The 26,559-nt window shown below is 48.9% G+C and overlaps 1 gene segment (V, D, J or C); it reads left to right on the top strand.

Moving 5' to 3' along the window:
- The first annotated feature begins 17,514 nt into the window (after positions 1-17,514).
- LOC132386565 (T cell receptor beta variable 30-like) lies at positions 17,515-25,095 on the top strand. The segment is given in 2 exon segments: positions 17,515-17,635; positions 24,779-25,095. Coding segments are annotated over 2 exon segments (438 nt in total).
- The last annotated feature ends 1,464 nt before the right edge of the window (positions 25,096-26,559 follow it).

A 26,559-nucleotide genomic window follows, 5' to 3' on the forward strand; every position in this document is an offset into this window, starting at 1 on the left:
CGGTTTCGCTAAGCTCGGAAGGGGGTATCGGGATTACTCCGAGGGTGCGTGGGGTTCTGTGCCAAAATTGAAACAGGACGAAATGAGATTATGCTCAATGACATTTAACCCCGCTTCCTCACTGCGGTTCGAAGAGTCTCATTTTCTCTGAACTAGTGTGCATCTGTGTCAGGATGGTGTTTAGCGCAAATTTCACGGTGCAGAATAGTGTGAAACATCGGGTTAACCGGAGAGTGGACAGAATATTTTGGGAACGCCAGACCGTTCCTGCTGTCTAGATCACACGCGAGCTGATCAACAATTAAGGGAAATTGATGACTAACCGATTTTCTGTTTTACAGGGATTCTGACCGTGTTCGTTGACCAGTCGCCTTCCTCCTTGTCAGTCGGAGAGGGTGAGACGGCCAGCGTCTCGTGTACGCTGCTGAAAACGGACTATACACGAATGTATTGGTACAGGCAGCGACCCGGCCAGGCAATGGATTGTCTCTTCTATTCTGTTGGACAAGGTTCGGTTAGGAACGACACATCCGATTCCTACACGGCGACAAGACCCAGCCGCACTCTGTTTAAACTGAAACTGGGACGGTCCTCGGCCTCTCACTCCGCCGTCTACTACTGCGCTTGTAGTAGCGCACAGAACTTCAGATAACGCGTCTCCCACTACAAAAACCTTCCAGCCTGCAGCAGGGAGGTTCAGTGGCCTTGTTGTATCAGTAGGTGGCAGCAACAGACCGCGTTCGGCTGCTACTTTCTGTCACGAACGGTCTGCACTCGGCTGCATTTCCGCGCATGCGCTTGCTATCTCGGATTTGACGGCAGGAAACCGGAGAGGGCCCTGCGCACAGCTCAGCACATCGCTCAAACGTCCCCTCTGTCCGTACACATCGTTACCTCAGTAAAGGAGCCGATGATAATGAAGGCTCCAGTCACCAATCCAGCAGGATATCTGCCTTCGTTCCCCTACTCTTATGCTCGAGGATGGGACAATAATGTGGATTCTCGACTTCACAATCCACCTCTCTGTAGTCCTGTTCACCCTCACTGCGGTTTTCTCTGGTGGTTTTAAACATTTTTGCTGAAACTTATTCTTCACCAGTACACTGTGATCTGCATGCAAGACCAGCTTTTCACTGTAACTCCAGCGAGGCAGCACGTGTAAACATATTCATTAATTTATCTTTCTCTATTTCAATTCAAAATGTTATGAATTGATCTCTGCGACAAGTTTTTCACCGCATAACTGCACAGGAATTCTCTGGGGCCAAACATTGTAATTCCAAATCCCTATCACTATACTCTATCAGTCCAGCCTTTGACCTTTCCTTTCAATCTGACTTCACCTATCACATTCCAGCTGTCCTTTAACTCATCCCGCAACTTTTATTTCAGGCATCGTTCTCCAACCCCCTTCCCGTGCACTTTTCACTCTCAGTCCTGATAAACGGTCTCGGCCGGAAGCATACGATGTTACACTTTACTATAAGGCCATCAAGAGCGCTGGAGCACTAGTTTCCGGCCACAGTAAAAACTTTCCACCTATTCACCAAAAGATGTGGAATCGGCCTTTAGCCACTTGGGGGCATCAGCACTCAGTGTATCGCTGCACATTGCCCTGATCGAACTGCACACAGCAATGCGCAAAATTTAAGACGTTGCATCTGTAAAAGTTTGTCCTACGAATGCATCTGTACAAATGCTAATATCTGGCACATGCATCTATGCCTTGTATAGTTATGTAATTAATGGGGAAACCTCCGTTTGGTGACATCCTGTACCTAATAAAATGGCAACTCACAGTATGTTCGTGGTCCTCTGCCATTGCAGTCAATTCCCTCCAAGGTTCTACATATTGTGCATTCAGAGATGCTCCTCTGCACACCACTGTTGTAACACGTGGGAACTTGAAACGCTGCCGCCGTCCTCTCAGCTTGAAAGAGTCTGACCGTTCCCTTCTGACATCGGCCATTAACCGGGTGTTTTCAACCACGTAATTACCACAACAGTGTTTCGCGACATTCTCTGTAAACACAAGAGAAAGTAGTGTGTGAATATCCGAGGATTTCAGTCGTTTCTGAGATAGGCAACCTCTCCCGGATTGGCACCAATATGCATTCTACAAACGAAGTAAGTTAGATCACATTTCTTCCCTATTCTGATGATTGAACTGAATCGGAATGGAACCTCTTGACCATCTCTGCATGTTCTTCTGTATTGACGCTGCAACACGATTGGCTGATGAGACATTCGCATTATCGAGTGGGCGTAGAGCTGTCTACTAAAGTGGCCACGTCATCTGGGTAACTTGAATGAAAACGTGGATAGATACGATTGTAATTTTGAAAAGGACACAACGATTGAAACATGGATGTTAGAGCGGGTTCGCAGCGGAGAAAGCGGGATATCTGTGGAGTCACTGCGTATCTGTAGCTGATAATGATTCCACGGAGTGTATGTTGTGTTATTTATATTATCAACTCTGCAGACCGACGCTGAAACTTCTCATCTTTCGCAGTATTCCATCTGGAGGAGAGATTGCCCAACCCGAGGCAGGAGCATATTGAGCTCCTACTGATCTTTCGCTTCTTTTCGTACCAGGGGACAAACGACGTTTTGTGTTTGCTGTATAACCGCAACGTCTGCATCGACTCGCCACGAAATTCCCTGTGACATTCACGCGCTTTCAGTCTGCGGGTCCAGAGTCAGTGAACCAGTAGACACACACAAATGCATTATGGATAATTCCGCATAATTCGGTGAGATAGATAGAAAGATAGATAGATAGATAGATAGATAGATAGATAGATAGATAGATAGATAGATAGATAGATAGATAGATAGATAGATAGATAGATAGATAGATAGATAGATTGATAGATTGATAGATAGATAGATAGATAGATAGATAGATAGATAGATAGATAGATAGATAGATAGATAGATAGATAGATAGATAGATAGATAGATAGATAGATAGATAGATAGATAGATAGATAGATAGATAGATAGATAGATAGATAGATAGATAGATAGAATCATGCATACATGCATATATACGTACATACATACGTACATAGATAGATAGATGTTTGGAGAGACAGATAGAAATATAGCAAGTTCACAGTTCATTTTTAATTTTTGACGTATACCATTCCATACCCTGGGTCAGCAATATTGATTGTTTCTGTTCTAACCAGGAAAAGCAAAGCGTTTCCCATAGCTGATGTATCAACACAGCTTCTTCATTCACCCAACACGAAATCCCTGGGGCGTTCACGCGCTTTCAGCATCTGAGTCAGGGATGCGGAGAAATATTCAGAAGCATTTTGAATAATTCAGGAAGATCCGTGGATAAATAAATAGATACATAGATAAATACACACAAACATAGATAGATACATAGATACAAGTGTGTGTGTGTGTGTGTGTGTGTGTGTGTGTGTGTGTGTGTGTGTGTGTGTGTGTGTGTGTGTGTGTGTGTGTGTGTGTGTGTGTTTGTGTGTGTGTGTGTCTGTGTGTTACTGTATTTATGGTTCTTTAATTAAGCCACACTGCAGAAACTGCGACCTCCACTCTCTTTCGGTTATCTACTGAAGACAAAAGAAGAACGTACCGCCCATCAATTACACAGGAAGTGATAGACGTCATAGGGCCAATCGGCAGCAGCCACTATATCGAGCAACGCAGAACATTTCTTAGGAAAGCTTGTTTTCAACGGCACTCCACCCCAAAGACCGCCAGGGTCTACCCTGCAAACGATGATGCGGGGAACATATTGTCTTCTGCTGATCGTGGCATTGATCCCGCGTAAGTCAGGTTAACAATGGTTCTGGGGAAGGTAATACAGTTTCAGAGAACGGGCTACCATTTATTGAGAGAAATTAGGCTCTAATGAAATTTCTCCCTTGCAGGGATTCTGGCCGTGTATGTGGAACAGTCGCCCCCTTCCCTGTCAGTTGGATTCGGAGAGTCAAACACCGTCGAATGCACGCTGCTGAATTCGGGCTATACTAATATGTATTGGTACAGACAGCGACCGGACGGGGCAATAGAAGCTCTTTTCTATTCTGCTGAGAAAGATATAGTCAACAGTTACACGTCGGAATCCTACGCGGCAACAAGGTCCAGCAGCACTTTCTTTCAGCTGGAACTAAAGAATGCCTCGCACTCTCACACGGCCGTCCATTTCTGCGCCTGTAGTAGCGCACAGAGGTTGAGAAGTCGAGCCGCCCCTGACAAAAACTGTTCTGCACAATCGCTGAAGGCTCAGGACCCGCTGTTTCCCACCACCAGGGGTCGCTGCACATTGAGCCTCAATATCCAGATGCAATTGCCTTTTGATCCTTCCCATCTGCACAACCCAGTAGGTAATATCAGGAAATCAGATTAGGAGAAAATGGTACTTCACACAAAAGGAAACCGTGAACGACTCGAATTTCTTACGAAGCAGAAGACGTTTGCCCAGCCCTCTTGGAACCACAGCAACATTTACAACTGAAGTAGTTAAATTATTTGCAGGGATAGCGTTCAAAATAATTTTTACTTCATCTATGGAAGTAGTAACAAATCTATGCTGTGCTTGTCTAAATGATTTATAACAGGATTAAGAAGTATGTTTCAACCCGCCTGAACGGCTCTTGCAAAGCTGTCATGAAGGGAAACTGTTCACCCTCGTGTTCAGGTGTAGCCCGTCCGTTTTGTGCGTGTCTTCCCTTCCCCAGAACCGATACCTGTGACATCTCAACAGATAAACGGAAATTAGAATTATTGCTCGATAATAATTGGTAGAAAGATATATCCATAGACAGATACAAACTTCAACAGATGGATGGATAGATGGATAAATAGATAGATTGATAGGAGGATAGGTAAAGAAAAGGAGAGAGGGATGGAGAAAATGAGTGAGGACCAATAGAGAGAGAGAGGGAGAGAGAGAGAGAGAGAGAGAGAGAGAGAGAGAGAGAGAGAGAGAGAGAGAGAGAGAGAGAGAGAGAGAGAGAGAGAGAGAGAGACAGAGAGAGAGAAAATACAGGAAATAATAAACAGCTGGAGACTAATAACTGCGACTTTATTGGTTATGGCTCCTCGACCTCTATTTAGTTAACCAATCAAAAGAAGTGCATTTCCTACGTCTGCTTCTCCATCAAGCACGGACATTGTCGTTCAATACCAAACTGTATTTCCATCTTCGCCGTTCTTTCGGCTGTTGAATTGCAATTGTGCTCGTGTATGACGCACAGGAAATGACGCAGCTGTCAACTGGCCAGTAGCATAGCTGTAGTCCAAACAGGAAACGCAAAGTGGTTCTCCTGAATGCTGGCATTGCGCTAACCATTTGATGGTCTCTAACTCGGGCCGATGATGGCACGTGGGACACGTCGCATCCTAGTTATTCTGCCGTTGAACCCAAGTGAGTCAAAACAGCACAGATCCACAGTAAGGTGTAGCGTCCTCGCTGGCCTCACGTCGTGCGACATTGGCGGTGGTTTAGCTTGGGAGAGGGTCAGAACCTCCATCCGAACTCGTGTCCCTAAACTGCAAGGTCAGACCACCAATGACCAAGCACCAGTGGACGGCCGTCCCTCTCCCCTTTGTGTTCAGTCATTGAAATGATCGTTCCTCTATCGTTAAACACGGGATTAAACATGGAAGAGGGCGATTATATTTTCATCCGCGGTACAGTTGTGGGTTTGATATCCGGATCCTAAGCGCTGATCAAATTCGCGTAAGTTGTCCGAGATCCCGGTGTGATGTTTCACTCTGATCTCGGGTCGGTTAATTTGGCCCGCTGTGCCGTTCATTGCGATGGCGCATTTCATATGTTTTATTTTTTTTTCATTCGTGCAATGGATGTGACCTCGGTGGTTTTCCGAATGTGGTCGGTAACTTTTATGTACTCGAGTTCTGTCTTTCTGCCTTCTCAGAATACCTGCTTGATTATTGAGAGTAAGAGTCTGATAGGTTTTCCATCTTACAGGGGTTCTGGCCGCGTACGTGAACGGCGTGAAATGATCAGCAACAGTGGGGTTTCGGGTTAGAAGGGCAGGACACGCACCGAGAATGGTGCGGAACGACGACAAACAGCGGGTCTTCGGTATACAGGCATAGGGAATGCACAGTGAATGATGTGATTAAATGACAGGGTCAGGAGTCACTGTGATGGTGGGTGTGTCGAGGGAGAGACGGACAGTTTATCTGCTGCGCCAGAGGGAGGCTTGTATCTCGAGTCGGGGCAGGTTCAAGGAAGAGGCGTGACTGATCGCTGCTTCCGCAAAAACATCTACGTCACTGGGATACGTAACAAACGGGGTAAAAGTGAATGGATTCATCTCTGCTGCACGCAGTTCTTCCATCATTCAGAGAATAAAACCGGCAGGGAAGATGTTCCTGTTTCTGCGGTTCATCCTTGCCTTCCACTGTGAGTGAATTTGACAAAAAATATTTTTTTTATTTCTTTGCGTCTCTGTTCCTTTCAGATTCCCCCTCACTTGCGTTACCTTCCGCTAGTCTCGCAATCTTTATTTATTTAGTTACGAATCATCGCCTCCTCACACTATCTCCCTCAGCCACCGCCTCTAAATTCCGTCCACCTCTGGAGCTATCCCTATTTCAGGTCTTCTCTTTCCTTCCCTCAACGTACCCTCTTTCTCCCTTTCCCTATTAACCATGGTGTCCGTGTTCATTCACCACCTACGCCACCCCCGTCTCTTTTTCTAGACGCGACCTCGGTGACGATCCACCAGACTCCGGATTTCTCCGCCCTTCCCGGCCAAAAGGTGGCGCTGCGGCGCACAGTCGACGGTAGTAGCAGTGCTGGTAACGTGTTGTACTGGTACCGACAATACCCGGGAAAGGGTCCGGAGAACATGTTTTACTCAGCGACAGAGAGGAATGTCCGGCCAGAGGGATTGGTCGACGGTTTTACGGCGGAGAGATCGCAGAGCAACGAGTTCTTCCTGAAGTCCGACAAGCTCGAAGCGAATTCGTCGGCCGTGTATTTCTGCGCCTGGAGTGATCACGGCGGCTCAGAGTGACGGGGCAGCTGTACAAAAACCTCGCTGTCAGGAGGCTCGCTGCTGTCAGCAAAACAGGAAACACGATGCCTGTCAATCATATTGTGGGAGGTGGGTCTACGTAGTGTGCGCCGAAGCGTCCCATCAGTGAAATAAGGAACGATGTTGTTGCACAGTAGCTTTAAATTTCCTCCTCTTCTGAAGCATTCAGTCGGGAGAAGACAATCCGCACACTCAGCGTTCCACTCCAGTCTTCCTTGTCACGTGCGGTCTTCCCACGCATCTTCGGTCTGGGAGGATCGGAACCTTTCAGTGCGCCAAAAATGTTCAGTACCCAAGATCAATTTCAAGCTCATTATTTTCTTTGTCTATTGGTGAATGCACAGAATACGGGGAGTTCTGGACGGTTCAGGAACTGATGAAGCAAATGACGTAAGGGTTTGGCAAACACACCGGAAGTGGTGGGGAATGTCGAGGGATAGAGGGACCTCGGTGCAGAAAGATAGGAGAGTGCCGGTTAATAGGGATTGTTCAGAAACTGGGCGGGATTAGATAACAAGGGTAGGACACACACCGTAAATGGTCGGGATTGTCCAGGTACATAGAGGCCTCGGTGCACGAAGATCGGAGTGTGCCGGTTAACAGGGATGGTTCAGAAACTGGGAGGGATTGGATAACAATGTTCGGACACGCACCGTGAATAAGAAGTCTACATCAATGTAATCGAGCTAGGTGTGAAAGCACAGGCTACTACCACTAGGGGGTGGACAAACACTGTACAAAAATTTATGCTAGATATTTCTCGGGTATTTAAAGGGTCACATTACTTCCGTAAAAGTGAATTTTCTCTTCGGCTAGTGCCAAGAGCCAGAGATGGAAGCTCAGGCAGGTAGAAGAGAAGAAAGTTTGAATGCCAGAGACTGCTCTATGCAGGACACAATATGCTTCATAAGGTTCAATGTATGGCACTCATTATAGAAATTATAATTTTGTTTGTCTCCTGGCATAAGAATTTAATAAACACCCCGTGAATGCTGGTTAATGGTGAGCAACAGAGGGCAGTCTTTGTACTGGGTAGAACGCAACCTGCAAATAGTGGGGATTGTCGAGGGACAGAGGAAATTCGGTGTACGACGCGAGGACACACATCGTGAACTGTGAGGATCGTCGAAGGAAAGCGGGACCTCGTTGTGCGAAGATAAGAGGGGGCCGGAAAATGGTGGTTGTTAGGAGATCTGGAGGGATGGGATAACGAGGGGAGGGCACGCACCGGATTTGGAGATGATCTGGTGGTGCATGGAGCTTGGTGGGTGTCGGCTGAGTTAGGGTTGTCAGCTGAACTAGGTGTGTAGGCGGATTTGGGATTGCGACCTGATTTGGGGTTTCCGGCATATAATTGTGTACCAGCGGATTTGGGAGGGTGTGCGAATAGCTTTCTATCTATCGATACATATATCTATCTATCTATCTATCTATCTATCTATCTATCTATCTATCTATCTATCTATCTATCTATCTTTCTTTCTATCTATCTATCTATCTATCTATCTATCTATCTATCTATCTATCTATCTATCTATCTATCTATCTATCTATCTATCTATCTATCTATCTATCTATCTATCTATCTATCTATCTATCCATCTATCTATCTATCTATCTATCTATCTATCTATCTATCTATCTATCTATCTATATTCATCTATGTATCTATCCATCAACCAACCTAACTATCGATCTTTCTGTCAATCTATCTATACATCTATGTATCTACCTGTTTATTTATTCGCTTAGTTATTTCACAGGACTTGGGGCGGATCGTTGGGATTTGAAACAGAAGAGAATCGTCAGATGCAGGAAGATGGAAAGCAGCGGTGTTTGGGCCGCTTATCGAAGAACGGATGAACTAAATTTGGAGAGAGTTTCAAGGAGGCACACGAGAATGATTCCGGCGTTTCGCGCAAAGACACACCATCAGGAGATGTCTGCTGCCAATCAGCAAGTGGACGCCCGAGTGTCGGCGTGACAGATCAGGTGACGGGTGTCTAGCCGAGGTCGCACCTTCGCACTTCCTGCCTTGTCACTAAGGATTCAAGTCACTGAACTAAAATGTAAAAACAACGATGTATCATTGTGAATTTTTGATGCACCGATGAGGCCTCAGTTGGAGCATTGAAACCTCTTTTTCGGCCACGTATCTTAAAACGGATGAGCTGAAATTGTTTCAAAGCAGTTGACCGAAAATGTTTCCAACGTTACGTGTAGATATATTTTATCACTTCTTGTCTTCGCTTGCTTTCGGACTCAAGTCACTAAACCCAGCGTGCGCCCAAATACTCACATTCAATTCCTGTAAAGAAAGAGTTAAATTTGATTCATGCTTAGTGGATCCGTAGAACAGTGCAGTACAGAACAGAAGTTTATAAGAACAAAACGATTTCAGGCTGGAACCTGGTCAGAGCATGATGATTTAAATGGACACATATCCTTGAGGTTAGATACCGCAGAAAAGTATCATCTTCCTGACTGATCTCTCACTCTCTCTCTGTCTCTCTCTCTCTCTCTCTCTCCCGCTCTCTGCAGGCAATCAAGCTAGGTTGAAGGTACAGGCAGCTACCACCAGGGGGCAGACAAGAACTGTGCTAAAATTTCTGCTAGATGTTTCGAAGAGTATGAAAAGGGAGATGTCCTTTCTCTTAGCTGTTTTTTGTTCTCTTATGCTACGTGACAACTAGAGTCAGAGTTCGAGGTTCGGTCAGAGAGAGAAAGAAAGAGACTGGATGCCAAAGACTGCTCTGTGATTAGCACAATGTTAGGTTCATCCTATGGTGCTCATGGTGCGGCTCTTGGCTTCAGCGAAAGGGAGGTGAACTGTGGCCCCTCTCCTTGCACCTGTTGTGCAGATTTCCGAAATTACCAAGCCTTGTGAGCTTCAATATATCGCAGACAGTGAGAAAACCGGGGGAGAGGAAGAAAGAGATTGGGAGGGACGAGGAGAGCGTCAGAGAGGGAGAGTGTTCTGTGGTCAACTAGCTACAGAGGAAGCGGTACAGCTCTCGAATCATGTTGGAGCAGGAAAGGGGCGTGGCCAATCGACACTTCCGCAAATCAACATACGTCACTGATATAAGAAATATCCGGGGATGAATTGAATGGATTATTTCGCGGCCGCACGCACTGTCGAGACTGAGAGAATAAACCCTCCAAGAAGGATGTGTCTGTTTCTGCTCTTTATTCTCGCCTTCCACTGTGAGTGAAAGCTGTAAATATTTTTTTTAATTTCTCTGCTTCCGTATACCTTTCACATTCCCGTGATCTGTCGTCTTGTACTCATTATTTATTTAGTTCGAGCCGTCGTGTCCGCACACGATCTGCCCTCTGTGGCAGCCTCTAAATTCCGATCTCATCTCGACCTTTCCCGACTTCCATCCCCCTCTTTGTTTACCTCAATGCACCCCCTTTCTCTCCTTTCACATTGACCAGCCTCTCCATGTTCATTCATCCCGTTCCGTCCCCCGTCTCTCATTTCCAGACGCGACCTCGGTGACGATCCACCAGATTCCGGCTTTCTCCGGAACTCCCGACCAGAAGGTGACCCTGAATTGCAGAATCGAGGGTAGTACCAGTGCTGGTAATCAGTTGTACTGGTACCGGCAATACCCGGGAAAGGGGCCGGAGAACATGTTTTACTCAGCGACAGAAAGGAATGTCCGTCCAGAGGGACTGGTCGACGGTTTTACGGCGGAAAGACCGCAGACTACCGAGTTCTTCCTGAAGTCCGACAAACTGGAGGCGGATTCGTCGGCCGTGTATTTCTGCGCCTGGAGTATTCACGGCGGCTCAGAGTGACGGGGCAGCTGTACAAAAACTCTCACTGTCAGCAGCATCGTTGCTGTCAGCTGAACAGGAAATGCGAAGTCTGTCAATCAGCGGTTGGGAGGCGAGACTATCAGTGAGGCGTTGCGCACTGGTGACCAATAGGTGAGAGAAGGGGTGGAACTATTGCATTTAATGTCTCCCCTTATTAAGCATTCATATGGGTGACGATAATCCGCGCACTGATCTCTCCACTCCATCCTTCCTTTTTAATGTGCGGTTTCCCCACATATCTGCAGCGCCAGAGGCTCGTAACCTTTGAGTGCGACTGGACATAGCTCATCATGTCCCGTCCGGAAGATCAAATCTACCGTTCTTTATCCTCTTTATTCACTCGTCGCAGCACAGCACAAGCTGGGACGTTGAGGACTGTTGCAGAACAGAGGGACCCCGGTCTATAATGGTCAGACGTAAACGTTGTGAATTGTGGGGAGTGTCGAGGGACAGTGGGACCACCTTCAACAAGGGAATGACTAACAAACCGTCCATGGAGGGGAAAGCCCAGAGACAAACGGTGCACAATGGGTAGAACACACTCATTGAAGTACAGGTTTGAAGGTGGTAGAAAAATCAGGCGAAGGGGAAAGCTGGGCGGATGGGGTTGTGAGGGCTTCTGTATGAGATGCTGGGAGGAGACAGTTTGATTAGATAAAGAGAGGAAGTAGAAGTCAGCTGACATTGGAAAGCGGTGACTCATGGGAATAGGTTCAGGAGGGGCGGAACCGGAAGGACATGATGGACAGGTGAGACCGTAAGAGGTAGGTTGGTATCACGAAAAGGGAACGGAAAGAGCAAGGAGTGGTGGACAAATCCCTAGATCTCAGTGTAACAGTGGTCCACAGTGTGATTTCCTCTGGCACTGCGGGTGATCTGGTGGTAATAATTATTAGCGACATTATCAGGCCGGTCTGGTCGAAGTCCCCCAACATGCCGGGGAAGGCATCGGGACGGGCTGTTTCATATCTGTTGATTAAATCGCACATTTCGTCCAGAGCCCGTTTGGCATGAGCCTGAGGTGGAACGAACAGCGCCTCCGAAAAGATGGCCTGAGACCTAAATTATGAGGTATTCCAGGTCTGGAATGCAAATTCCTTTGGAATATTCGAAGCTGGAAGGCACGTATCCACGGGAAGCAGGATTAAAGTAGATGGCGAATGAATCCTACGGAAGCGAGGGAGCCTGGACCACCTCAAATCTGTGGATAACATGATGGCAGTTGGATTCCGCTATGCTGTAAGGCGACGGAGAAGGCGGGTACTTCCCGGCATGGAAGCGATGCCACGTTCAAGAAACAATAAATAAATAAATTGGATAATAATTGCGGTGCGTGTTGGGGTCCCGAGAACCTAGGTGCCAATTTATTTTAAACGTTTTCCTTGCGATATTTGCCACCGCGCTCCGAATCATCTAAACGCGTCCGCTTTGCATGTTTACACCTCGGCTCTTGCCGTCAGCTTCTCAACAGCGGAAGCCATTCAAAGGAGGTACACCGCTACGGAAGTGACGTGTTGTCACTCAGCCAGCGGGAAGACCTTTATCAGGCCGCGCAGAGAGACGTCACTGACATCAGATACCGAGCTTCATTCGGTTCCACACAGCGGAACTACCCTCATCCTGTAAACGATGGTGCGGGGGTCAATTTGCCTCCCGCTGATTCTGGTAGCGATCCCGCGTAAGTTAAAATCACAGTTCTGGGGTTACGGGGGCACGGAACGCCCTTTGTATTGCAGTATCGGTTAGATTTCCTCGTCTGATCACTGTAACCCGTTAACGCGCTTTTCGGTGATGGGCTGCCGAATAGAGCATTTAAACGGCGTCTGCTTCAGCTTTGAAGGGGATATCAAGCGATCTTTCCGAGGGTATGTGGGACCCTGCGACGAATTGAACGCGGACCAAACGCGACTGTGCGTATATTCTGCAGGGGATTCAACGGCAGTTCTTCACTCCGTTTCAATGGCTCTCGTTGTGTCTGAATCAGAGTGAGTCGGAGTCGGAGCTGTCTCGCCTGTTGCGTGTCTATTCAACCCGTCGATTCTCACCGCCAGTGGAATCTGGTCGTGCCACGAGGATGGCCAATCGTGTCAATGGAAAAGTGAGCAGGGTCTTCGAGATCGCCAGAAATATCCTTCAGTCCAGCTCAGCGCTTGATGTTCAATCGAAAAAAAAAATTGGAATCGAATCGTTTCTTCTTTTTTTCCTCTTCTAGGGATTCTCTCCGCGTACGTGGAGCAATCGCCGTCCTCCCTGTCACTCGGTGTGGGACAGCCGTTCAGCATCGAATGCACTGTGCTGAATATGGGCTATCAAGATCTGTATTGGTACAGACAGCGATCGGACCAGATAATAGATTGTCTCTTCTATTCTGCTGGACAAGGTTCTGTTACGAACTACACATCCGATTCCTTGACGGCGACAAGACCCAGTAGCACTCTGTTTAAACTGGAACTGGGACGGGCATCGGCCTCCCACTCCGCCGTCTACTACTGCGCTTGTAATAGCGCACAGAACTTCAGATAACGAGTCTCCCCCTGCAAAAGCCTTCCAGCCTGCAGCAGGGAGGTTCAGAAGAGATGTTGTACCAGTAGGTGGCAGCACAAGACCGTGTTCGACTGCTCCTTTCTGTCACGAACGGTCTGCACTCGGCTGCCTTTCCGCGCTTGCACCTGCTACCTCCGATATCACATCGACAAGCAAAGGGGTGTTTAATGAATAACGGCCTGTTGTACCATCTGCTCTGCAATTGACGGCAGGAAACTCGAGAGGGCCCTGCCCAGAGCTCAGCACATCGCTCAAACCTCCCCTCATTCCGCACATCTCGTTACCTCAATAATGGACCCGATGATAATAAAGGCTCCAGTCACCAATCCAGCAGCTTCTCTGCCTTCGTTACCCTACTCTTATGCTCGAGGACGGGACAATAATGTGGTTTCTCGACATCACAATCTACCTCTCCCTAGTCCTGTTCACCCTCACTGCGGTTTTCACAATCTCCATAGTCCTGTTCACTCTCACTGCGGTTTTCTCTGTCGAATTTAATCATTTTTGATGAAACTTATTCTACTCCAATGCACTGTGATCAGTATGCAAGACCAGACTTTCACAGTAAGTCCAGAGATACAGAAAGTGTAAACGAATTTATTAAATTACCTTTCTCGTTATCAATGCAAAATGTAATGAACTGTTTTCTGCGAACAAGCTTTACACGGCATAACTGTATAGGGACAGACTTAATAATTCTGATTCCCATTCACCTTCTGACGTGTGGGTTCTTGGCGACCCCTGGCGTCAAGACGATGCTACAGTCAAGGTAGAGGAACAACTTCTTATATTCCATCTGAGTACCCTCCAACTTGATGGTGTATATTACTGTTACCTTTTCCTTTTGCTCGCCTGATTATTGCTTCTCCCTTGAAACTCTCCTCCTTCCACTACCCCTGTTTTCCGTCTCCTCTCCTATCATATAGCATATTCTTCCCACTCCAGCCCCTTTTAACCATCCCGCAACTATTATTTCAGGAAGTTTCCCGCACCCTCCACCCCGCTCCACTTTTCACACCCAGTCCTGATGAAGGGTCTTGGCCGGAATCGTCCATAGTTACAATTTTCCACGCGCTATCAAGAGCGGTAGGGCGTGAGTCTCCGGCCACAGAAAATCCTTCCACCTATTGAGCAAAATGCGCAGAACCGGCTTCCCGCCACGTGAGGGCAGCAGTACACTGAATATCGCTGAACATTGTCCGACTCGAACGGCACACAGCAACGCGCGATAGTTATGCCGATGCATCTGTAAAAGTTTGCTCTATGGAGGCATCTGTACCAATGCATATATCTCGCACATACATCTATGTCTTGTATAGTTATGTAATTAATGGGGAGAACATCCACTGGGTGACCTTCTGTACCTAATAAAATGGCCACTCACTGTATGTTCGTGGTCCTCTGCTATTGCAGCCCATCCGCTCCAAGGTTCAACATATTGTGTATTCAGAGATGCTCCTCTGCACACCACAGTTGTAACACGTGGGAACTGGAATTACTGCCGCCGTCCTCTCAGCTTGAAAGTGTCTGGCAGTTCTCCGCCAACCTCGGCCATTGACAGGACGCTTTCACCCACACAATTACCACAACAGTGTTTCGCGCCATTCTCTGTAAACACAAGAGACGGTTGTGTGTGAACATCCCAGGAATTCAGCAGTTTCTGAGATACGGAACCTCTCCCGGATTGACACCAATAGTCATTCTACGTTCAAAGTAAATTAGATCACATTTCTTCCCTATTCTGATGTTTGGACTGAACAGAAATGGAACCTTTTGACCATTTCTGCATGCTCTTATGCATTGACTTGCTGCAACACGATTGGTTGATGAGTCATTTGCATTAACGAGTGGGTGAAGTGCCGGCTAATAAAGTGGCCACATCATCTGAGTAACGAATGTAAACATGGACAGATGGGTTTGTAAGTTTGAAAGCGACACAATGATTGACGGCGTCATGGATGTCAGAGCGGGTTGTCCACAAAGAGACCGGGTTATCTGTGTGGTCAGTGCGTAGCTGAGCTGATAATGAGGCCACTGAGTGTACGTTGTGTTGTCTTTATTATCTCCTCTGCAGACCTTCGCTGCTCCTTCTCACCTTTCTCAGTATTCCGTCTGGAGGAGAGATTGACCAACCCGAGGCAGCAGCATATTGAGCTGCTACTGATTTTCGCTTCTGTTCCTAGCAGGAGACGAACGACGTTCTGTGGTGGCCCTAACACAACCACTTCTGCGTCGACTCGCCACGAAATTCCCTGTGACTTTCACGCGCATTCAGTCTGCGGGTCCAGAGTCAGAGAATCAGTAGACACACACAAATGCATTACGGATAATTCCGCCTAATTCAGTGAGAGAGGTAGAAAGATAGATAGATAGATAGATAGATAGATAGATAGATAGATAGATAGATAGATAGATAGATAGATAGATAGATAGATAGATAGATAGATAGATAGATAGATAGATAGATAGATAGATAGATAGATAGATAGATAGATAGATAGATAGATAGATAGATAGATAGATAGATAGATAGATAGATAGATAGATAGATAGATACGTGGCGACTGCGCGGGACTGTGAATACGTGCCCCGTACAGCATCCGCGCCCGGAGAGGGCGGGATCAGGGAGGCTTTAAAGCGAGGCCGCGAAGTTCGAATAAAATCTTCTTTAACTGCAGTGTACCGACTCCGTGTCGTTATTTTAGCGCAGCATGTAGCACACCGCAGAGAGAGAGAGAGAGAGAGAGAGAGAGAGAGAGAGAGAGAGAGAGATAGAGAGAGAGACAGACAGACAGACAGACAGAGAGAGACCGATACGGAAGAAGGGAATGCACCCAGGCAATCACCACTTGTCTACCGTTGTGAAAGGGATGTGGTAAGTCAAGTAGAGACAGTTGATGATTCGGCAGAGTATAACCGCGCATGTCTCGATTCAGATAGGCCAAAAGAAGCACGGGGCGTGGCCATCCGTTTCACCAATGACCATTGAGGTCACTGAGTTACATCACAAGCGGGACCAAGGTGAACGGATTCATTGCTCCTGAACACAACACTTTCACTTGGGACGGAATAAACCTCCAGGGAAGATGTTGCTGTTTCTCCAGCTGATCGTCTCCTTCCACTGTGAGGGAAATTTGCTAATATTTTTTCCTCTCATTTTCCTCGGGTAATCCTCACGTCCTTTCGTCCTGTGCCGTTTCTGTCTCATTATGCGCTTTTCTCCGCACATTTCCATCCTCACTGTGATCTTTCTTCGTACGGGGCGCCGCGCGAAAATATCCCAAATTCAACCCACCCTCTTCTATACACCGCCGTTCTCGACTTCCGCTTACTCACCTCTTTTCACTCCCACTCTCTTCCTCAGATGTGAACCCGGTGACGATCCGCCAGATTCCAGCTTTCTCCAGTCCTACCGGCCGGGCTGTGACGCTGAACTGTACTGTCGAGGGGAGTAGCAACACAGCTGATACGATGCTCTGGTACAGACAATACCGGGGACAGGGGCTCGAGAACTTGTTCTACTCTACATATGCCGGCATCGTGGAACCAAAGGGGTTGCTGTACGGCTTTACCGCAGTGAGGCCGAGCAGCTACGTCTTCAGGCTGAGTTCCGTCGGATTGAAGGCGAATTCGTCAGCCGTGTACTTCTGTGCCTGGCGTGATCACAGCGACTGGGTCAGACGGAGGAGCTGAACAAAAACCTCACCGGCTTATGTCAGTCTGAGCGTGAGTGTGAGTCTGTCCGACAGGTGGCGCTGCGTTGCTGCCACTGAGGTGAATAAAGGGCGACGGTATAGCAGCTGCGCTTGTCATGTATTTTTCTTGTCAGGCATTAAAATGGCGGAAGCGATTCTGCACAGATATTTTTGCACTCGTTCTGTTTTTATTTTAGGTGAAAGCTTCCCTCCGATGATCAGACTAAATAGAAAGTACCTCCATCTGAATTCGCCATTCTCCAATCATGCGCTCTCAACCCACTACGTCTTTTTGTCGTAACATAAAATGCAAGAACACTTGGTGTGTTGAGGAACAGCTGGTCCTCGGTGTAGATTGGCAATAACCCCACCCTGAAACGTTCGCAGTGCTGATGAACAGGGAGAACCTGGTGATCTGGCCGTCCCACGCTCGGTTGCTTGGTATCTCGGGGAAGGGTGCGGGACTGCAATGGCTTCACGCACAACAGGAGCTTGTCGTCAGCAAGAAAACAGGTGAGCTGACTGTCACGTAGGAAGAGGCTTACACTCAGATGCCATCGTGTTGTTATTCGTCAGATTACATGCTGCAGGCGTTGTTATTTCGTCCCTCCCTGAACATTCAAAAGGGAGAAATTCTTCTCCGCAAAGAACTTCACAGACGGGTCCTCGTCACGTGACTCTGTCGATCGTATCTTCCCAGTGAGGCCACCTAGATTGAGATTCCGACTATCTGCAGTCTCCCTGCACCTACCCTGCACCCATTGGTCCCTTCGCCCATCTGATGGGCACTTTGACAGCGGCGCCGGAGGCAGGCATATCTCTGACGTAACGCCTGTACTCCCCAAAGGTTCTTGGAGGCTGCCTGACAAGAGGACGTAGTTCTGTAAGCAATGTACTAAACAGAAAATAAATAGGAAATGTCTAGACATGGGTAGATAAATAGATAGATGGATTGATAAACAGACTAACAGAAAAATACCTAGAATGATAGACAGATAGATAGATAGAAAGAAAGAGACAGATAGATAGATAGACAGACAGACCGTCAGATTGGCAGTTAGATAAATGGAACGATAGGTAGCTTGAGAAAAGAAAGATAGATGCGTACATACAAAAGTATTCAGACAAAAGGACGGAGAGAGAATACCGTCACAGCTCAGAGGTGACAACTGATGATTAAGGACGGTAGGCAGGGAGAGGGTGAGAGTCATACTGAGGCAGACACAAAAGGAGAGAGTCGATGCGCCCGACAACCAGCTTCAGCTTATTAGGGACTGGAGGTGTTCGTGTAGATGTAGAGGAAGAGAATAATCTTCAGAGAGAGAGGGGGAAGAGCAAGATAGAGAGAATTTCTCTGGGTGGAGAGAGTTAGGTAGGTGTCCACCTAATTTGCATCGAACGTTAAACATTCGTTCTGAATGGTTGAGAGAAGAACGAAGCGGGGCAACAAAGCAGCACTGACTGCGAGAGGCGGCGGCTGTGTCCTATGTCCGGCAAACAGGAAACGCTGGGGGGACTCAGCACGTCAGGCAGTATCTATGGAGGGGAATAAGCACTGACTGCGAGAGGCGGCGGCTGTGTCCTATGTCCGGCAAACAGGGAACGCTGGGGGGACTCAGCACGTCAGGCAGTATCTATGGAGGGGAATAAGCAGTCGATGTTTAATCCCGAGTCTTTGCATCAGAACTGGAAGAGAATCTAAAATAATAAAATGCGGAAGCAGAAGGAGCACAAGACGAGGTTGTACAAACACACCGCAAATGGTGGGTAATGTCCAGAGACAGAGGGACCTCGGTGTACGAAGGTAGGGCACACACCGTGAACGGTGTGGAGTGTCCAGAGGCAGAATGACCTCGGTGTACGAGGGTCGGACACACAGTGTGAACGGTGGGGAGTGTCCAGGGACAGAGGGACCTCGGTGTACGAGGGTAGGACACACACCGTGAACGGTGGGGAGTGTCGAGGGACAGGGGGACCTAGGTGTACGAGGGTAGGACACACACCGTGAACGGTGGGGAGTGTCCAGGGAGAGGGGGACCTCGGTGTACGGGGGTCGGACACACACAGTGAACGGTGAGGAGTGTCCAGGGACAGGGGGACCTTGGTGTAGGAGGGTAAGACACACACCGTGAACGGTGGGGAGTGTCCAGGGACAGGGGGACCTCGGTGTACGAGGGTAGGACACACACCGTGAACGGTGGGGAGTGTCGAGGGACAGAGGGACCTCGGTGTACGGGGGTCGGACACACACCGTGAACGGTGGGGAGTGTCGAGGGACAGGGGGACCTCGGTGTACGAGGGTTGGACACACACCGTGAACGGTGGGGAGTGTCGAGGGACAGGGGGACCTCGGTGTACGAGGGTAGGACACACACCGTGAACGGTGGGGAATGTCGAGGGATAGAGGGACCTCGGTGTACGAGGGTAGGACCCACACCGTGAACGGTGGGGAGTGTCGAGGGACAGGGGGACCTCGGTGTACGAGGGTAGGACACACACCGTGAACGGTGGGGAGTGTCGAGGGACAGGGGGACCTCGGTGTACGAGGGTCGGACACACCGTGAACGGTAGGGAGTGTCGAGGGATAGAGGGACCTCGGTGTACGAGGGTAGGACCCACACCGTGAACGGTGGGGAGTGTCGAGGGACAGGGGGACCTCGGTGTACGAGGGTAGGACACACACCGTGAACGGTGGAGAGTGTCCAGGGAGAGGGGGACCTCGGTGTACGAGGGTAGGACCCACACCGTGAACGGTGGGGAGTGTCGAGGGACAGGGGGACCTCGGTGTACGAGGGTAGGACACACACCGTGAACGGTGGAGAGTGTCCAGGGAGAGGGGGACCTCGGTGTACGGGGGTCGGACACACACCGTGAACGGTGGGGAGTGTCCAGGGACAGGGGGACCTCGGTGTACGAGGGTAGGACACACACCATGAACGGTGGGGAGTGTCGAGGGACAGAGGGTCCTCGGTATACGGGGGTCGGACACACCGTGTACGGTGGGGTGTGTCCAGGGACAGGGGGACCTCGGTGTAAGAGAGTAGGACCCACACAGTGTGGGTAATCTTAACGAGCAGAGGACCCTCGGTGTGCGAGTGTGCACGGTGGGGAGAGTCGAAGGGTGGAGGGGCCTCTGTGTGCGAAGATAGCAGAGTGCTGGATAATGGGGATTGCTAAGAGACGGGGAAGGGATGCGATAACGAGGGTCGTTGTGAGCTGTTTTGCGTCCCTTTCCCAGGACTGGAAGAGATGAAATCGGAGATAATCAAGGGAGATGCAGGAGAATGATCCCCACATTTCGGGACGAGCCCCCTCATCGGGAGATGTCTGCTGACGACCAGCGAGAGGATGCCGGATAGACGGAATGGAGATCAGATGACCAGGGTATAGGCAGAATCGCATCTTCACACTTAATGTCTGTGCTTGCTGAGGGATTCAAGTCACTGAACCCAACCTGAGACCAAAGCTTCACATTCGACCCTTGAAAAGAAAGAGTTAATTTTGATTCCTGCTTGTTATATCTGCAAAATGGAGTAACACGGAGTAGCAGTTTGTAAGAAAACAATGATTTCAGCCCGGAACCTGGTAAGAGCATGAAGATGTCCATGGACACAGATCCTTTAGGATTGATCGTGGAGAAGAATATGGTCTTCCCTACAGATCTGCTCTCACTCCCTCGCTGTCATTGAGCTGGATCGGAGGGCGACATGTGGAGGTACAGGCCGCTAACACTAGGGGGCGGAAAGCACCGCAGTAAAATGTACGTTCGATCACACGACGCGAATGAACAGGGTCAAATTATTTTTGTGAATGTAAATTTTCAGCGAACCTGGTGAGTTTCGGGGGTGAGAGCAGGGAGGCATGAGAAAGGGGTGGGGAGAGAAAGAGAGAGAGTGAGATCAAGAGAGAGAGAGAGATAGAGAGGGAGGGAGAGAGGGAGGGAGCGGGAGAGAGACAGAGATTTAATGCAGAATCCTACTCAATGCGGGAGACAGGGCATTTTGTAAGCTTCATTAAGTGGCCCTCGTCGCCAGAGAATCTTAGGTTCAGCGAAAGGAATGTCACCTGCGGTCCGTCATCTGGCACTTGTTGTGTAGATCTACGGAACTGCATTGACTTGGAAGTTTAAATAAGTCGCACGCAGTAGGATAACATGGGGTGGGCTGTGGTGACGAAAGAGAGAGGGAAGGCGGGAACAGCAAATCAGAGAGTGTGTTGTCCGGTCAACATGGTTGAGTGGGACCGGCACATCCGTCAAATCAGGTTGGTGCGTGGAAGGGGCGGGGCCAATCGGTATTTCCGTCAATCCACCTACTACACTGATATATGCAACAATCCGGATTGAAGTGAATGGATTCGTCTCTGCTTCGCGCACTACTTTGATCACTGAGAGAATAAACCCTCCGAGGAAAATTTTGCTCTTTCTGATCTTCATCCTCGCCTTCCGCTGAGTGAAAGTTCCAAATTGTTTTCTTTTTTTCTTTACCCCCGTCATTCTTTCAAATTCCCTTCTGTTGTCGTCTTGAAGTCATTATTGTACAGTTACGAACCCTTACTTCCGCGCCCTGTCTTCCCTGTGCCGCTACCTCTAAATTCTGCTCTCTTCTTGGAATTTCCCGACTCCGGCCCTCCTCTGTCCTTTCTTCGAGACTCGTTCCTTTTTCCCCTTCCCCATTGACGCGAATCTCAGTTTGCAGCACCCCGCCCCCACCCCCCCACCACCACCACCAAAGTGAGCGTGTTAATTGCTGCACGAATCGCCATTTCCAATAGTGGGAGAACAAATACACATCATTGATGTCGCGGTTTCTACTACCAACGCGAGGGAAATTCGCAAACTCATTCTGTTTGTCTCCCTCCCTTCCTTTCTCTTAGCCCCATTTCCTCTCCACCATTACCGTTCGCAGTCTAATTGTGTGCTTGCCTCTTCTACTTTCCACACCCTCCCTGTCTTCCCTCTTCCGTCTCTTCTCCATTCCGACAGCCTCGCCACAAGCCCCAATTTTAAACCTCCCTCATTTTTTTTTCTACTGTACACCTCGTCTTCGTCATCGGCAATTCACCATCTTTCCAGTAATCTCACCTCCCCCTGTTGCCATACTCTTCTCCAGTGGTGATCCACCAGACGCCGGCTTTCTCCGGAACTTCCGGCCAGAAGGTGACCCTGAATTGCATAGTGGAGGGTAACAACTTGTAGTGGTACCGGCAATACCCGAGTCAGGGTCCAGAGACCATGTTTTACTCGATGATAGCTAATACCGTGCTGCCAGAGGAATTGGTCGGTGATTTCCGGCGAAGAGACCACTAAACAGCGAGTTTTTGCTGAAGTCCGACAAACTGGAGGCGAATTCGTCGGCCGTCTATTTCTGCGCCTGGAGTGATCACGGCGGCTCAGAGTGACGGGGCAGCTGAAATAAAACTCTCACTGCCAGAACAGCGAAACAGGAAAGACGAGTCCTGTCAATCATATGGTGGGAGGACGGTCTACCATTGAATAATGTTCGCCCTAGCCGCCAATCAGTAAGTGAAGGGGGGGGGGACTTTTTGCATTTATGTCTTACCCTAAAGTATTTAGCTGCGTGAAGATTATCCGCGCACTATTTTTCCCAAACACTTCATTGTCTTCCTACAGATCCTCATTAAGGGATGTTGGTAACTTTTGAGTACGTCCGACAGTCGCTCATCATGTGCAGTCCCCCAGATCAAACCTCCCGTTCTTCGTCCCTTTTGTTCACTCGTTCGCGGGAAGTTCACGACTGCTGAGGACTGGAGGACCTCGTTCTGTAAGAGTAGGCCGTAAAAACCCGTGAATGGTGGGGAGTATCCAGCGACTAATGGAGTTCGCTTTGAATCCTCCCGCAGTCAGCATGAACGAAACAAACACCAAAACTAGAAGATAATAAAATAAACATATCGGTCAAACCGCAGAGAAGGAGCAAAGAACGCAGAGAATATTAACCATCAGTCAGAGCAGGAAGATGTACATGGAAACATATCCTTGAGGTTGGATACTGGAGAAGAATATCTATCGTCTTCCTCACAGATCTGCTCTCTCCACCTCTCTGCCATTGAGCGAAATGAGAGGGTGAGCGACATGTGAAGGCACAGGCCGCTACCACTAGGGGGCCTAAATGCGCTGGGTTAAAAGTTATCTTGCATTGCTCGAATGGTATGAGGAGGGAACGAATTGCCTGTGTACAGTGACCCTTTCGCTTTGGATGGATCACGACAAGCGCTCAGAGCTAGAAATATGGATATGGAAAGAGAGAGAGAGAGAGAGAGAGAGAGAGAGAGAGAGAGAGAGAGAGAGAGAGAGAGAGAGAGAGAGAGAGAGAGAGAGAGACAGAGAGAGAGACAGAGAGAGAGAGAGAGAGAGAGAGAGAGAGAGAGAGAGAGAGAGAGAGAGAGAGACAGAGAGAGAGAAAGAGAGATTGAGAGAGAGAGAGGGGGGGAGAGAGAGAGAGAGAGAGGGAGAGATGAGAGAGAGACAGAGAGAGAGAGAGAGACAGAGAGAGAGACAGAGTTTGAGAGAGAGAGAGAGAGGTGGGGGAGAGAGAGAGAGGGAGGGAGAGAGAGATAGAGACAGAGAGAGAGAGAGAGAGAGAGAGAGAGAGAGAGAGAGAGAGAGAGAGAGAGAGAGAGAGAGGGGGGGGGGGAGAGAGAGAGAGGCAGAGAGAGAGAGAGAGAGACAGAGAGAGAGACAGAGTTTGAGAGAGAGAGAGAGAGGTGGGGGAGAGAGAGAGAGGGAGGGAGAGAGAGATAGAGACAGAGAGAGAGAGAGAGAGACAGAGAGACAGAGAGAGAGACAGAGATTGAGAGAGAGATAGAGGGGGGGGGGGAGAGAGAGAGAGAGAGAGAGAGAGAGAGAGAGAGAGAGAGAGAGATTTCCTGCCGGAGGCTGATCCATACAGGGCACAGTTTCAGACATAACAGCGCGAAGCCCACATCACGACACACCAGTGATCTCATCGAAAGAGAGCTGCACGAGGGTACATCTCCTTTCACCGGTTTCTGTCGATTTCCGAAATTACGAAGTCTTGGGAACGATTAAGAAAATCATACACAGTCAGCTAAAGGTGGAGAGGAAAGAAGTGAGTGTGAGGGACGGGGACAGCGACAGAAAGTGTATTGTGTGGCCAAACTGGTTGACCGGAGGCAGCAGCCCTCGAATAAGGTTGGAGAATGGAAGGGGCGTGGCCAATGCCTACGTCCTCAAGTCCACCTACGTCACCGGTATATGTATCCGACCGGATGGAAGTGAATGAATTCGTCTCTGCTGCACGCGCCACGTTCATCACTGAGAGAGTCAACCCGACAAGGAAGATGATTCTCTTTCTGCAATTCATCCTCGCCTTCCGCTGTGAGTGAAAGTTCCAAATATTTTTTTTTCTCTCTGCTTCTTTTTTCCTTTCACGTTTCTTCCACTTTCTTTCCCCTCCCATAATCTATGACTCGTACCTTATTTATTTACGAGCCCCCGCGTTCAAACTATCTGCCCTCTGCCGCCGCTATTAAATTCCGCCCTTCTATCGAAATATCCCCTTCTTCAGTCATTTTATTTGCGTCCTTCAATGCACACTGTGTACCCTGCTCCCCATTGATCCGTGTCTCCGCTTCCCTTCTCCCCGTTCAGCCAATCCCGTCTCTTTTTTCCAGACGCGACCTCGGTGACGATCCATCAGACTCCGGCTTTCTCCGGAACTGCCGGCCGCAACGTGACGCTGCGTTGTACAGTCGAGGGTAGCACCAGTGCCAGCAATTGGTTGTACTGGTACCGACAATACCCGGGAAAGGGTCCGGAGTACATGTTTTACTCGAGCACAGCTAATTCCGTGCACCCAAAGGAATTGGTCGGCGGTTTTACGGCGGAGAGACCGCAGACCGACAAGTTCTTCCTGACGTCTAACAAACTGGAGGCGAGTTCGTCGGCCGTGTATTTCTGCGGCTGGAGTGATCACGGCGGCTCAGAGTGACGGGGCAACTGTACAAAAACTCACACTGTCAGCGGGGTCGCTGCTGGCAGCTGAACAGGAAATGCGACGACTGTCAATCAGCGGTTGGGAGGAGGGTCTATCAGTGATGCGCTGCGCCCTGGCGATCAATCGATGAGAGAAGGGGCGGAACTATTCCATTTAATATTCTCCCTTATTAAGGATTGTTATCGGTGAAGATGATCCGTGCACTAAACTCTCCACTCCATCATTCCTTTTTTTATGTGCGGTCTCCCCGCATATCTCCAGCGCCAGAGGCTCGTAACCTTTGAGTGCGACTGGCCATCGCTCATCATGTGCCGTCCACAGGATCAAATCTACCGCTCTTTATCCCTTCTGTTCATTCGCCGAAGCACAGCACAAGCTGGGATGTTGGAGACAGTTGAGGATCAGAAGGACCCCGGTGTATAAGGGTCGTACGTAAACGTTGTGAATGGTGGGGAGAGTCGAGGGACAGTGGGACCACCTTATATAAGGAAATGACTAACAAACCGTCCATGTCGGGGACAGACCAGCGGAAAAAGGTGCACAATCAGTGGAACACACGCTTTGAACAAGTACAGGCTGGCAGGTGATGGAAAAGATCAGGCGAGGGGGAAAGATGGGCGGATGGGGTTGTGAGGGCTTTTGTTTGAGATGCTGGGAGTAGACAGCTGGAATAGATAAAGAGAGGAAGTAAGTCAGCTGACACTGGAGAGCGGTGGGTTATTGGAAAAGTGGCGGGAGGCCGGGGGGGGGGGGCGACCGGAAGGACATGATGGACAGGTGAGACGATAAGGTGTAGGTGGGTTTCCCTAATAGGGAACGGAAAGATAATGGTGATATTTGCCAACCCGCTTCGAAACATCCAAACCCATCCGCTTTGCATGTTTACAGCTCGGCTCTTGCCGTCAGTTTACCAAATTCAAAGGAGGTACACCGCTACGGAAGTGACGTGTTGTCACTCAGCCAACGGAAAGACCTTTATCAGGCCGCGCACAGAGACGTCCCTGACATCTGATAACAAGCTTCATTTGGTTCCACACAGCGGAACTACCCTCATCCTGTAAACGATGGTGCGGGGGTCACTTTGCCTCTCGCTGATTCTGGTGGTGATTCCACGTAAGTTAGAATCACAGGTCTGGGGTTACGGGGGCACGGAATGCCCTCTGTAGTGCAGTATCGGTTAGATTTCCTCGTCCGATCACTGATAACTCGTTAACGCGCTTTTCGGTGATGCGCTGCCGGATAGAGCATTTAAATGGCGTCTGCTTCAGCTTGAAAGGGGATACCAAGCGATTTTTCCAAGGCTGTGTGGGGCTCTGAGCCGAAATGAACGCGGACCAAACGCGACTATGCGAATATCCTGCAGGGTATTCAACGGCAGTTCTTCACTCCGTTTCAATGGCTCTCGTTGTGTCTGAATCAGAGTAAGTCGGAGTCGGAGCTGTCTCGCCTGTTGCGTGT

This window comes from Hypanus sabinus, unplaced genomic scaffold (assembly GCF_030144855.1).
Source record: "Hypanus sabinus isolate sHypSab1 unplaced genomic scaffold, sHypSab1.hap1 scaffold_1212, whole genome shotgun sequence".
NCBI classification, from domain to species: domain Eukaryota; kingdom Metazoa; phylum Chordata; class Chondrichthyes; order Myliobatiformes; family Dasyatidae; genus Hypanus; species Hypanus sabinus.